This window comes from Cynara cardunculus, assembly GCF_001531365.2.
Source record: "Cynara cardunculus var. scolymus isolate 2C chromosome LG 12, CcrdV1, whole genome shotgun sequence".
Taxonomy (NCBI): Eukaryota; Viridiplantae; Streptophyta; class Magnoliopsida; order Asterales; family Asteraceae; genus Cynara; species Cynara cardunculus.
Genome location: NC_037539.1, coordinates 3971932 through 3980832, shown reverse-complemented (window position 1 = coordinate 3980832; position 8901 = coordinate 3971932). Strand labels below are relative to the sequence as shown.

The 8901-nt window shown below is 34.3% G+C and overlaps 2 protein-coding genes across 6 annotated transcripts; one reads left to right on the top strand and one right to left on the bottom strand.

Moving 5' to 3' along the window:
* Positions 1-44: 44 nt before the first annotated feature.
* LOC112522487 (prohibitin-1, mitochondrial-like) lies at positions 45-5304 on the bottom strand. Of its 5 annotated transcripts, none has more exons than XM_025131636.1 (6): positions 5216-5304; positions 4279-4460; positions 3398-3514; positions 2389-2559; positions 1769-1981; positions 582-953 (listed from the first exon to the last, which is right to left on the bottom strand). In XM_025131636.1, the coding sequence occupies exons 2-6, from the start codon at positions 4453-4455 to the stop codon at positions 768-770; spliced, it is 864 nt and encodes a 287-aa protein (XP_024987404.1). In that variant the 5' UTR covers positions 4456-4460; positions 5216-5304; the 3' UTR covers positions 582-767. The 5 variants fall into 5 exon arrangements, with proteins under 5 accessions (XP_024987408.1, XP_024987404.1, XP_024987407.1 ...); XM_025131639.1 differs by lacking the exon at positions 5216-5304 and adding an exon at positions 5030-5172; XM_025131637.1 differs by lacking the exon at positions 5216-5304 and adding an exon at positions 4558-5002.
* A 1802-nt stretch (positions 5305-7106) lies between these two features.
* LOC112522776 (probable 2-oxoglutarate-dependent dioxygenase AOP1) lies at positions 7107-8658 on the top strand. The gene is made up of 3 exons (XM_025132083.1): positions 7107-7483; positions 7653-7974; positions 8366-8658. The coding sequence occupies exons 1-3, from the start codon at positions 7107-7109 to the stop codon at positions 8645-8647; spliced, it is 981 nt and encodes a 326-aa protein (XP_024987851.1). The 3' UTR covers positions 8648-8658.
* The last annotated feature ends 243 nt before the right edge of the window (positions 8659-8901 follow it).

The window sequence follows — 8901 nt, the reverse complement described above, 5'->3', positions numbered from 1 at the left end:
TTAGTTCTTTTCCACTTTTTTTCATTTTTGTTTGATAAATGAAAAATACGTAAATTACAGGGACTAAAAATGTAAGTTTCTCTATATATCATATCTAATTTTATATACACAATCAACATTACATTTATAAACCTCAAACCTCCATTTCTAAACCTCAGAATACCATCAATTTGTATTTCTATACAAATCATGAGGTTTTTTGTATTTCAAGATCTCGAAATCAATTCCATGCATCAGTTGATGAATTAACCCTTTGTTCCTGTCCCATTTAATCCTTTCATGGCTCGGTCTAACGTCGAATCAAATGTAAAATAACAAGTTTTTGTTCTGTTTTGTAGCGTCAGCCGTACCAAACATCCCCTCTGCTAGCAAAATGCGTGTGCATTTCGACTGTTGAGAAAACAATTACCTTTCTTCATTATCTTCTCTTTGAGCCTCAAAGTTCATGACGCAAAGTTCTCATTCCTCCTGTGCACCAACCATCATCACGACACTAACCCGTGCACCACAAACCTAGTAACAACGAATTACGAAAATCCCCATGAAATACTTGACCTGTTGAGATTTGTAACACGAATCTAAGCAAGTAAAATGAGGCTTACGAATGTATCTTAACATGTTCAACATCTAATAAACGAACTCACAAGTTTTTCATGTGTATCAACCTCCATGAAATTATTTTTGCAGGTTTACAGAAATGGCAATGGAGTTGTTCAAAAAACAATAAAGAAAGCGTAATGTGTGCAAGTCCAGATAACGTTGCGCTTCTATTTCTTTTCCAGACTCATTTCCTGAAGGTTCAGCAACAGGTTATCGGCATTCAACATGACTTTGTTGGATGAAGCAGCCATCGTTTGTGCAATTTCTCTAGCTGCTTCGATCTTTCTGAGAGTGATAAATGCTGGATTGTTGGCGATTGCTTGACCTATCAGCTGGGCACTTTTTGCTTCACCCTATTATGTATAGTTATACAAGTAGCTCGTGTTATAATCCCTCCTTTCCATAAAGGTTCCGACAATTTCAAATTCGTGTTGTACCATGAAAAAGAAATGGTAAATTTTGAAGGTAAAATTACTCTTTTGTAAAAAAAGGTCATTGGTTGTCAAAAAATGCAAGATGTCTTTTTTTTTGGGAAGTTCTCAATCTAAAGATACATTTTGACTATTAGGGTGCGTTTGATACGCGGATGGGAGTGGCAGGACAGGACAGGACAAAAGACGTACGAGATTAGGCGGTTGAAAGAATTCTAGAAGGTTTTTAAGCGTCTAATTTCACATGGGTAGTCAAGTAATTTACCAATCTTGTCCATCTCCCTTGTCTTTTTCCACCTATTTTGGCATGATAGAAAAAATGTTTTTTGTCCCACTTAGTCATGTTCTGTCCCGGTCTAATATTGTGCCAAGCATGGGACAATATTTTGTATTCTCCTGTCCCGCGAACCAAACGCACCCTTAGTAACTAGTGCTTGATTTTAGTGACTTTGATTTAGCATCTACAAGTTTTTTTATTGTCTTCATTAACGGCCATTTGAACAATAGCCAAGCAAAATCGTTGTATATATAAATAATTATCGGTGCTATTGTTTTTGATCAACAAGATTTCAAGTGTTTTAAACATCTTAGAATACATGTAAAGTCATATGTTGCCAATTTTCATGGAATTTGGTAGATTTTTACTGTTAAGCTGCCCCAATCCCTTATATATGCTGAATAAACCAAGATTTATGTGCTATGAACCATGAAATATATATACATATATATAGTCTCACCTGTGCTCTGATAACAGCACTTCGTTTGTCTTGTTCAGCCTTCTCAACAACAAACTTGGCCCTCTCGGCTTCTTGTGCAGCCACTTGCTTTGCTTCGATTGCCGCAGTAAACTCCCGCCCGAAAGTCAGACTTGTAATGGAGACATCATCTAATGCCATGTTGAAATGGGACGCCCTCTCCGTCAGTACTTTCCGTATTTCTCTGCTAACAGCCTATTGAATGATGGTTGATTAAAAGAACCAAAAAATCAGAACTCAATTATCATATTAATTGTCTTTGTGATAATAAACATAGTACTCCCTCCGTCCCAAAATAAATGTACACAATGAAAAAGACACGGTTTTAGAAATGTGTAATTATTACACTTTTTAATCAACTAGGTGACAATTTACCCTTAATAATAGAAGTAATGAAAGCAGACGCTTTCAAAAGTGTTTACTTTCCAATTCTACTCTTAATTATGAGGCGCCCTCTATTATTAAGGGTAAATTTGTCATTTAGCTGATTAAAAAGTGTAACAATTACACATTCCTACAACAGTGTGCCTTCTTCATTGTGGACATTTATTTTGGGATAGGAGTACCATATATGATATATTGAAGAAGAACTTGGTAAATACCTCTCTTTGGGTAATAAGTTGGCTAGCATTATATTGTGCAACCACAGCTTTCAATGTTTCATGAATAATTGAAGGCAGGACTCTCTCATTGTAGTTTTCACCAAGAGTCCGATAAACGGTGGGTAGTTCATCAGCAACGGGACGAGTCAGGACTCTAAGACCTATTTTCACCTGAACCACAATTTTAAAGCCACAATAAGAGCAATGGACTCTAAAGTAAGATTACTAGAATCCCACAAATATTGCTAGAATCCGACATATGTGCATATGCAGAAGTCTTCTGATAACAGATATGATCACTATTACGCACGCACACACACATATACATTTATATGTATATATAGGGGGGCTTCTTTTGAGAACTCATGAAATTGTGATAGCCTTGAGAACTAGTGCATAATGTGTTTTTTTCATCTAAGTCTAGGATTTAGAATATCAATCAACATATATTTGTTTCGACGTGATTGTTTCACATGTACGCAGTTCACTATATGAACCTTTTTGACATGTTTATGAAACAAAAAGTACACAGAAAAAGTTTCCACACTGTGAACCCAATACACGTGAACCAAACATATTGTGAAACTAGTATATGTTAATCAATATATTAGATACTATACTTAGATGGAGAAAAATCATGTTAAACAAAGCCTTAAGATAGAAGTTCTCATGGATCTCACAAATTATGAAGTTCTCAAATGACTAATCCTATATATATGTAATATGTATATATATAGAGAGAATGAGGTTCAGGGGAAAACTCCCCAAAAAAGAAAAAACTGAGGAACACCTTGATAACCCCTCATCTATATGGTATATGCACATATGCTTACAAGTAATTGAAGATGGTTTTTGGTTTCTAAGCACGTATGCATGTTATGCACATGTACATACCATACATATGAACAGTTACCAAGATGTTCCTCAGTTTTTTTCAGTTTTCCCTGACCCTCACCCTATATATAATAGAGTTAGGAAATAGATATTCAAAGAGAAGAGAGATATATACCATCTGTAGATCACGGCTACCAGAGGTGCTCTCTACTAGATGGGGTCGTGCACGGACATCATAGATGATTGGCCTTTCAAACCAAGGGATCATTATGTGTGTCCCTTCAGGATAAACCTATTAAATCAAACATGTAAGCATTTGGCATGACACTTATAGCATTTAAAATATAAGTACCTGCATCCATAGTGCATAACTGCAACTTGATGTGCAATTAACAGATGAAGTATAGAAATGCATGTAGTAGATACAGAAATACATTTAAACAAATGTGAAGCAAACAAAATAACATACTTTTTAACCGTCTTTATTATCATTCTAAGGCTAATAATTTATAATTATTCAGTGTAACTTAGATGAGCATCCATGAACAAATGGGTAATGAATCATACATCTCTCTAGTTATAGAATTCTATATGTTGGTACACTCAAACCCTAATAATTTTAATACCAAGCTAAGGAGTGGGTTGACTGAATTCGAACAATATAAGCAACTATATAAAAAGGCTTCACTATCTTTAGCTAGCAAAATCTTCAGAGTTTGGGGGCAGTCTTTAATGCAAACATCTAAATTCCAAAAGCAATAATACTGTTCCAATAATCATATTATAATAAGAAACTGTTATCTGCAACATTTTGTATCATAGTGAAATTAGCAAAGATATGCGCTGTTTTAGGCCATGATAGGGTCTTGGCGGTAGGAACATCATAGCAATAACAACCATTATAGGCACACAATCGAACATGAACAGAAAGTTGCTACAAGAACACAAATACAAGATCCTAAATAATCACAGCAGCAGCAGCAGCAGTATCATTTTGATAAGATAGATCATATATGCTAAAAAAGAAAACATAATACTTAAATAAATGAACAAAACCTTGTCTTTGACACCAACTACACGATTGAAAACAATAGCACGGTGCCCTCCCTCAACGTTGTAAAGACTGTTACCAGCTGCATACAATCCAAGACCAACAACAGCTCCTAACTTTATCAATGTGGAAGCTGCACCAGCATCAGGCATCCTAGGCATCTTAGCTTTGTTGAAATTCATCTTTCCTAGAATTCAAATCCCATATAAACAATAAGCCCTCATTTGGAAAAACAAATATTACAATCATCAGTAACTCCAGGGTCTCCTGAAACGTTTACAGACAGACCAACGGCTGACTGATGCCATCTTTGTCACCCCTTTGGGCATCTCCAATCGTACTGCAAATTTTCCACATTTTGCCAGAGATGAAGCTCCAACCGACAGGCAAAAAGAACAACAATATGCCGAAGATGGGAAAGAAACGGCATATACCCACCAACTTAGTGTGTTTTTGGTGCTAGGATTTAAGATGGTCTTATATGCCACACACAGTTTACACCCTCTTTTCCATAAAAGAGATATGGTTCAACTATTGAAGAAACACAAATCAAAAACTTTGTTGATTGAAAAAAGTTGGTGTACTTGTAACAAATTTCATTGCAAAATTGAAAAATATAATGGGATAGCTGTGCCCAATAAATATATGAAATGGTTTCCAAAACATAATGACAAAGTAATACAATCAAATACGACAGACATTTCTACATTCAAAAAGGATATTTTAATTTCCAAGGCAAATTAAGAACGAACTTACATCATTACACACAAAGATGTCTAATATTACCAACATATATGCCAAAATCATGGATCAAAAAACTTAACGAACTGATGAAATAGGGCAATCGATCTCGCAACAAAGTGCGATTCACACAGACTTGCACGCAAGATGATTCAGAAAAACGGCTGAACTAAACCAAAAGTATCGACGGCAATTTTGTACCTTTGTGAAACGAGGAGGGTCGCGGCGGCGTAGAGGCGAATAGGCGGAGGGGTGAAGACGGTGGGGTTCAAATTAGGGAAGGTGAAAAGGGTTTATGGGTTAACCCCTAAAGGTTCCAACTTGGTTGCTTTCACGAACCTTTTGGTGTTGATTAACCAAAAAATATTCAAGATTCTTAAGTCATATTCCATTTTCTATCATCTTTTTTGGGATGTATATGGTTTGTGTATTGCCCTAAAACGGTAAAGTTGTTTTTTTTTTTTTTTTTAGTATGTGACACAAATAAAATAGGGTTGGAGAAATGTCAGATGAACATGATAAAAATGTTAAAATATTAGATCGACAAATTTATACCAGATTTTTATATTTTGTTTCATATATAAAACAACACATGTGAAACAATATGAATCATAACTTAAAGAGTTTTTTACTAGAAGTTTACTGGTAAGAAAAATTATCCTTATATGATAATCTAACATTCTCATTGTTGGTAAGCTCTTTAATTTCTAATATAAAAGGCCATACATGATACCGAATATATGGTTTTTAAAATAATTAAGATTTATATAGTATTGATTATATATTCGTATGATGCATTTCGGGTTTGAAGTTGAAAACTTGAACACTTAATTGTGCTTCCTAATTTGGTTTATTATTTGTCCTTCTTAATGTTAATGTGACGGTTATATCTGGTTTTGAATTGTTAATATTTAATTATATGAGTATGAAAAATATTTATTTGTATTTGAACATGTTCATCTATTACTTTTGTAAAGTTCGGGGTTTAATAAATTATATATATACAATAATTATTTATAAATTTAAAATTAAATTAAAATATAAAATAGATACCTTATCATATATATCGCGAAAACGTTGTTTCATACAAAAAGTCAACAAAATCTCCAAATTTAATGATGCCAAAACCCGCCCATGACATATAGCTCAGTTGGTAAAAAAGTGAGATAATTTTGTCCAAATACAAGATAGATCTTGGTTTGATCTTAGGTTTTGGTTAGCCTCAACAGTTGAGTGAAACAAAAAATACCCCTTATTTTGCTATCTTTAGAAACAAGTTTCATATAATTACCGTTAATCAATTTTTTGTCCAAATAATACTAATATCCCAAAACCGATATGGAATTTTGGGAAAAGGGTATATGGGATATACAATTTGCTTCAAGACAAACAGTGTTTTTTAGTACTTACAGACCCAGTTAAATTAAGGTATCAGATTCTTCCTTCTTTCCCCCAACTAAAATACAAGAAATATGATATGTATGACATTGAAGGCTATATTTTATATATGTATTTGACCTTAGATTTGTTATTTTAATCTGTTCTTTTTAAATCTGATCTAACATGTTTCGATATGAGATATAAAATAAGACGGCTAAAATTTTGAGATCTAATTATACTTCTATGTTTTGTTATTTTAATTTAAAAGAATTTTAATATTATATATGATATAATTTTTTATATTTTATTTTATTTATTATTTCTTTTAAGTATATAATATTTATATACGACAAATGCAACAAATAAACTCATAAATTATTCTTATCTTTGATGAGATTTGAACTCTTAGACCAAAGACCATTTGGTTTTATTTTAGTATAATTATAATACACATATAATAAGACCTTTAAAATTTAACTCTAAATGATTTCTAAAAAAATGATTTTATATAAAATTTAAAAAAATATTATAATCTTTATTAGGATTGAATCAAAATTTTTATAAACATTTTAAATTTATTTTAGAAAAATAATAATAAAGTATAGGGGATATTTAATAAACAATTAACCAAATATTATTTTAAAGAAAACCGGCCACCATTAATCTGATATAAAAGGGTCCGGTTCTTGAAAACAAGAACACAGATCAAGAAATGGGATCAGAAACAGCAACTCAGCTTCCACTCATTGATTTCTCAAAGATTTATCTTCACCAATCAACCCCAGATGATTGGAATTCAGTCAAAATCCAAGTCCATGAAGCACTTACTGAATACGGTTTCTTCCGAGCATCAATGGCCGGAATGTCGCCGGAGTTCCGGAGTTCTTTGTTTGGTTCATTGGACCAGCTTTTCGATCTTCCTATGGAAACCAAACTCAAAAGCATCTCCGATAAACCTTTCCATGGCTACATCGGTCACTCTCCGACCATGCCACTCTATGAAAGCATGGCCGTTCCTGATGCTCCGGTCGCCGGAGAAGTTGAAGCTTTCACCAACTTCTTTTGGCCCCATGGCAATCCCGTATTCAGGTACCAAAAAACCCTTTTTATAATCTTTATTTCTGTTGCATTTTCGTGTAATTGGTACGATGCTACCAATTAAGTTGGTGCCAGTTTGGTTGACACATATGTTGGCTTATTTGGTTTGGTAAAAAATTGCCAACATGATATGATGATCGTTTGATTCTTTATTTGGCAGTGAAAGCATTCGCAATATCTCCGATAAGTTGTATTGGTTGGATCGGACGGTTAGGAAAATGGTTATAGAAAGTATGGGGCTCGAGAAATACTCCGATGATCATATGGATAGCACGAAGCACCTTCTTCGTGTAGCGAAGTACAGAGGGCCGGACACTGACGAATCCATCACGGGACTTACTTCGCATATCGACAAGACGACACTATCCATTTTGTACCAAAATGAAGTTGCGGGATTAGAGCTCGAGACGAAAAGCGGAGAGTGGATCAGAGTCAAGCAGTCACCGGATTCATTCACGGTTTTCGTAGGAGAGGTTTTTCATGTACGTCTTTTAATAAGAGTTATTATTACTTTTTAAAGTCGGAGTTCATTTATTAAGAAACCGTTTACCAAACACTAATCGAATAAGCGCTTATCAATAAAATTCAACATTATCACTTGCTTAACGGGTAAGATTTTAGTCAACAAAAATGGTTTTATATACAACACTTTACCTGGTAAGCGCCAACCATGGTAAGAGTCGTTGCCCTCACTTACCGGGTAAGACTCTCGGTCCTTGCCTCACTCTTACCAGGTAAGATTTTTAGTGCTTACGATATTAATCCGATAAGATAATGTGATTTAGCAAACGCTTACCTTGGTAAGTGTTTGGTAAACAGCCCCAACAACCTCTCAAACAAACTACTGTCCTAATTTTAATTTTTCTATTTCAGGCATGGTCGAATGGTCGGTTACATGCCCCGTATCATCGTGTGATGATGACGGGAAAGGAAACTCGGTATTCGCTTGGATTGTTTTCCGTCCCGAAGCCGAGCTACATAACGAGGGTCCCACATGAATTGGTGACCGAAGAACACCCTTTGTTGTTCAATCCTTTTGACTACGATGAGTTCCTGAAGCACATGTTCACGGGAAAGATTGGCGCAAATGCAGATGCTCTCGATACTTATTGTGGTGCGAAGGAATCCGAGCTAACAACATATTCTAAATCTTGACGTAAGATATGAATAAAAATCACCTGTCTCCAAATTTCACGTCTCTTTCTTGTCCATCAATTAAAATAAAACGATCATAAAGGTGAAAATACAAAAAGTAATTAAAATAAATATATTTTATTTTAATTAATAGAACAGAAAGAAGGCGTATTTTTTAAAGACGGATGCTTTTTATCGATATGATGTATTTGAAATCAATCATCGCAGTTTCGTCTGTTTTGAATCATATAAATGATCGATGCATTTGAAAACGT

Bases quoted from the DNA above. Each gene is read 5' to 3' on its own strand.
- LOC112522487 (XM_025131636.1), bottom strand. From the start codon at position 4,455: ATGAATTTCAACAAAGCTAAGATGCCTAGGATGCCTGATGCTGGTGCA. The intron at 1,982-2,388 runs GTATTTACCAAG...ATCATTCAATAG, and splicing joins AACTTATTACCCAAAGAGAG to GCTGTTAGCAGAGAAATACG. The intron at 954-1,768 runs GTGAGACTATAT...TATACATAATAG, and splicing joins GTGCTGTTATCAGAGCACAG to GGTGAAGCAAAAAGTGCCCA.
- LOC112522776 (XM_025132083.1), top strand. From the start codon at position 7,107: ATGGGATCAGAAACAGCAACTCAGCTTCCACTCATTGATTTCTCAAAG. The intron at 7,484-7,652 runs GTACCAAAAAAC...TTTATTTGGCAG, and splicing joins CATGGCAATCCCGTATTCAG to TGAAAGCATTCGCAATATCT. The intron at 7,975-8,365 runs GTACGTCTTTTA...TTTCTATTTCAG, and splicing joins TCGTAGGAGAGGTTTTTCAT to GCATGGTCGAATGGTCGGTT.